This window comes from Myotis brandtii, unplaced genomic scaffold, assembly GCF_000412655.1.
Source record: "Myotis brandtii unplaced genomic scaffold, ASM41265v1 scaffold1229, whole genome shotgun sequence".
Classification (NCBI taxonomy): Eukaryota; Metazoa; Chordata; class Mammalia; order Chiroptera; family Vespertilionidae; genus Myotis; species Myotis brandtii.
Genome location: NW_005354286.1, coordinates 372,354 through 376,885, shown reverse-complemented (window position 1 = coordinate 376,885; position 4,532 = coordinate 372,354). Strand labels below are relative to the sequence as shown.

Genomic DNA, 4,532 nt, shown 5'->3' with positions numbered 1-4,532 from the left:
AGTAGCCTATTTTTGGCAAGCACAGTCATGTTTAAGATCTAGTGTACTTGATTATTTATGCCAAAATTTGTAAAAAGTTTGAATACTTTATCTTCAATTTAATATTTTTCATGGGCTCTAGTTGTATTAGTTACTGCGCCTTTAAACATATTTCTCATTTCATCTTTATAAGGTGCTCATACTTCTACAGTTTGGCTGGGGCATTGCAATCCCAGCTGGGCTTATTCACACACTTGAGGGCCAGATGACCTATCCTGGGCTCAGCTGCTTGATTCTATTTTGAGTTATAGGTTTATAGTCACTCAGATGACTCTGTACCATGCATCTCTCTTCTTCTTATATTAGCAGGCTGGTCAGAGTATATTCTTTTTATGGCAATGGCAGAGGTACAAGAGATAAACCTTCCCTGGCTGGTGTGGCTCAGTTGTTTCTGTGTCGTCCCCTGCTGGTTTGATACCCAGTCAAGGCACATGCCCGGGTTGTGGGCTCCACCCTCAATAGGGGGCATGCAGGAGGCAGCTGATGGATGTTTCTCTCTCATCGATGTTACTCTCTCTCTCTCCCTCTCTCATCCTCTCTCTGAAATCAATAAAAACATTTTAAATAGAGGCAAGCCTTGCCTGCATTACATGCCTAACATCCACAAGTTCCATGGCCAAGCCCAAAAGTCAAGGGTGGGAGATGGGGATACATTGAGCTTTCTTACTTGGAGAAACTGTAGAGTAGCATGGAAAGGGGTGTGGATGAAGGGAGGACCAGAGCCAACAATCTGTCATACATGCAAAATAATCTAGTTACATTCCCCTATCTCATACCATAAATAAAAATAAACTCTAAATGTTTTAAGATCTAAGTAGAAAAAAGAGTGAAGTCTTCTGTAGACTCAGATACATGTGAGAATGCTACAAGCAGATCATTTACCTAAAGAAACAGCAGTTATACACTGCAAGGGACACCAAAAAGGTCACGACGAAATAACTCAAGGAAACAAATATGCTGATAAAGCTGCAAAAGCAGCCACCACGTCTATGGATATATAATTAGGAGCATTAATTTCACCCTTACCTACAGAATTGCCAATCCCTAAATATACCCAAAAAGAAATAGAATGGGCATCGCAACACAGGCACATCAAAGGACCAATGGGATGGTCAGAGGGAGTCCATGTCCTCTCGCCCTCCATGACTCTTATCACCCAGGGGGGGAGAATATGGTCCTGATATGCAAAAAACTTTTTGCCAGTAAGGGCTTACACAAAACGATTTGACAGGTCTGCCAGGCTTGTGCATTATGTGCCTAAAATAACCCCCAATGATCTAAATCTCCACCTGTACTAGTCCAACTTATACAGAGAAGGAGCACCTATCCAGGGCAAGATTGGCAAATAGATTTTACTCAACTATCTCCATGTCAAGACTATAAATGCCTACTAATCTTCATAGATATTTTCACTGGGTGGATTGAGATCTATCCCACCAAGACTGAGAGCACAAGAGGTAGCAGAAATACTCTTAAAAGAAGAAAATACAATTCCTCAATTTGGACTCCCTCAATCTCTACAAAGTGATAATGAACCTGGGTTTACTTTGCAGGTCACATGATTAGTTAGCAAAGCCCTAGGAATAAAATAGCATCTTCACTCTGCTTGGAGGCCACAGTCCTCCAGAAAGGTAGAAAGGCAAATCAAACAATAAAGAAAACTCTTGGCAAACTTTGCCAAGAAACTGCCCTTAAATGTTTAGATTTACTACTTATAGCCCTCCTTCCAATTGAAACTGTCCCCACAACTCAATTACAGTTAAGCACCTTTGGATCATTACATGGACGGCCATTTCTATACTCTATCTTATAACAGATCCTGAATCCACCAAACTCCTACCATATGTCACCTCCATAGCTAAGTTTCAACAAGCAATACAATATTTTGGATAAAGAAGAACTCCAGGGGCTGAACAGAACTCCAGGGGCTCCCAATCTTTATATCCGCCAGGATCACAGATATACATTAAAACCTGGAAAGAAGGAACTCCAGAATCGCAATTAACACCCCTATGGAAAGGGCCTTTTACTGTCCTGTTCTCCACTTCCACAGCAGTCAACGTTGCTGTCATCTCTAGTTGGATACATCACACACGAGTAAAGCTTATTACAACTCTACTAACCACGAGTAAAGCCTTATTGCAACTCTACTAACCCACCTGAGCCTGAAAAATCAAGCAAGACGTGGGAATGCGAACCAATTGAAAACTTTGTTTCTCTTCAAGAAAGAGACAACCCCCAGATAAGTTTACTTCTCAATTTTTGTTATTATTTATAAATTTCTTAATATTCTTTTGGTTTGGCCTTCTACTCCTCTGCTGTCTTACAATTCCTCCCTCCTCCCTGTAAAAACCCTTCTCAGAATTACTCTTTATTAGATCAATAGTCCTTTCTAAAACTCTTCTCGGCTGCTTACTTATTTGTGCACTACCCGACACTCCATTCAAGGCTTGCTTAGACCTTTTCTACAATTTTACACAATGAATAATTTCCTTCTATTCCTATTCCTGGCTTCACAAGTCCCTTTAGCACTAGGCACAATAAACACCGTTCTAAAACCAGAACCACAACCATGGGACCAAAACTCACTAATTAGGATTACCAAGGCTATAGCGTCGGGGAACATCACTAATTGCTGGGTCTGTCACAAGCACCCACAAGCTATAGGCCCCACACAATATTTAGCTAAGCCAGAGAACAAATTTGGTAATGAAACCTGGCGCTCAGAGCTAGCGTATATTTCCAAACCAAGTACATATGCCACCCTTTTCACTCTGGTTAACATAACTACCTCTCCATCTATCTGCCTATATACTGCAACATCGAAACATAAGCCTGCTCGTCCGGGAAAAGAGTTTCCTGTCTGCAACAAAACTAAGACTGCTCTATGCAAACTTAGAGCCTTATATTATTCCATGTTGTGGCCGGCAAATATTTCCTCATGTAGCACCATTGTTCCTATGGTTTTAACTAGCACCTCCAACACAGTCTGTGCTCCTGAGGGAATGGTTTACATATGCGCATATTCCACGAATAGGACGGCAGGCATTGGTTCAGTACACACCACCCCCACGGGATACATGGCCACTTCATGCCTAAATCCCTATCTCATTTATGGAATGTGCACCTTAGGATATTTAACTCCTAGACTGGCCGTCTACAACGAAACATCAACACCTTCCCAGCATAAGCTGGGACTCGTAGACAGCCCCTTAACTTGGAAAAGAAAGTCCTTTACTTCCCTTGTCCCCTGGGCAGGATACATGGAACATGAATTCATCCTTCCTAATCTCACAACTGAATTAGAAAAGCTCTCAAGTGAAACAGGGGGAGCCCTCCATGAACTACAACAGTCCCTCAACTCATTAACCAATATAGGCTTAGACAGTCGTATTGCCCTGGACTATCTTTCAGCTGCAGAAGGAGGAGTCTGCGCTATTCGAAATACTACATGTTGCACCTACATCAATAACTCCGCTAAAGTAGAAACAAGAATACGTGAGATTCTAAACCACGCAACCTGGTTAAAGAACCTAAGAGAATCCTAACCGGCAACCTCACTTGCTTAGAATTGGAAAAATTGGTATGGTCTCTCCTTGGACCCCTTATAATCCCTCTCCTTATCATACTAAGGATACTACTATTTGGTCCCTGTTCATTTAACCTACTTGTAAAATTTGTCTCTTCCAGATTACAGCAATTCCACCTCAGATAACGGTTCATCGGTGTTTTCAACCTTTCCAAATACCCCCGCAGAAATAGCTCAACATCCTGATCAAGCTGGCCAACAGTTCCAAGAACCTTACGCTTTTCCCTGACAGATAGCAAGAGAATGAGACCCAATCCCAACTTCGCCCGTTTGTCAGCAGGAAGTAGCCAGATGATTGTCCACGTCCATAATCCCCCAATGAATTGGGTGTCAAACTCTTGAGCGAGGGAATGTTAGAGTAGGCAGTTAGATAGATAAAAGCAGGGCAAACTGATCAAAGACCATGCTTAAGAAAATGGGGAAGGAGGGACAGAAAGCTAAAAACAGCCATCAAATTTAGACAAAAACAGGAAGGAGGGCACCAAGAGGGCAAATCTTGCAAAAACACCTGCGAACAAATTCCAGCCCCTCAAGGAGTGAATGGTACAATAAGATTAAGGCAGAAAAAGGGAGGGGCAAGCATAAGATAAAAAGCCTGGAACTAGGCCCATTCCGGGGCACTGGAACCTAGCTGGAGTTGCCCATCCAAGAGTTCCTTAGGTGTACTTTCACTTCGAATAAAACTTTGCCTTTTCGCCCTAGCCAGTTTGGCTCAGTGGATAGAGCGTTGGCCTGCGAACTGAAAGATCCCAGGTTCCATTCCAGTCAAGGGCACATGCCCGGGTTGTGGGCTTGATCCCCAGTGGTGGACTTGCAGGAGGCAGCCGGTCCATGATTCTCTCTCATCATGGATATTTCTTCCTTCCTCTCTGAAATCAAAAATATATTAAAAAACAAACAAAAA

The 4,532-nt window shown here is 42.5% G+C and overlaps 1 protein-coding gene across 3 annotated transcripts in view; it reads left to right on the top strand.

The window, feature by feature from the left end:
* Nucleotides 1–4,148, top strand: part of LOC102241592 (endogenous retrovirus group V member 1 Env polyprotein-like) — a 5,628-nt gene extending 1,480 nt beyond the window's left edge. For 2 of the 3 annotated variants that reach the window (XM_014533740.1, XM_005858908.2), the window contains exon 2: nt 2,093–4,148. In XM_014533740.1, the coding sequence (XP_014389226.1) occupies nt 2,520–3,587 (1,068 nt within the window). In that variant the 5' untranslated portion in view covers nt 2,093–2,519 and the 3' untranslated portion in view covers nt 3,588–4,148. The remainder of the gene's footprint in view (nt 1–2,092) is intronic. The other variant, XM_005858905.2, reaches the window with a different exon arrangement.
* Nucleotides 4,149–4,532: the final 384 nt, after the last annotated feature.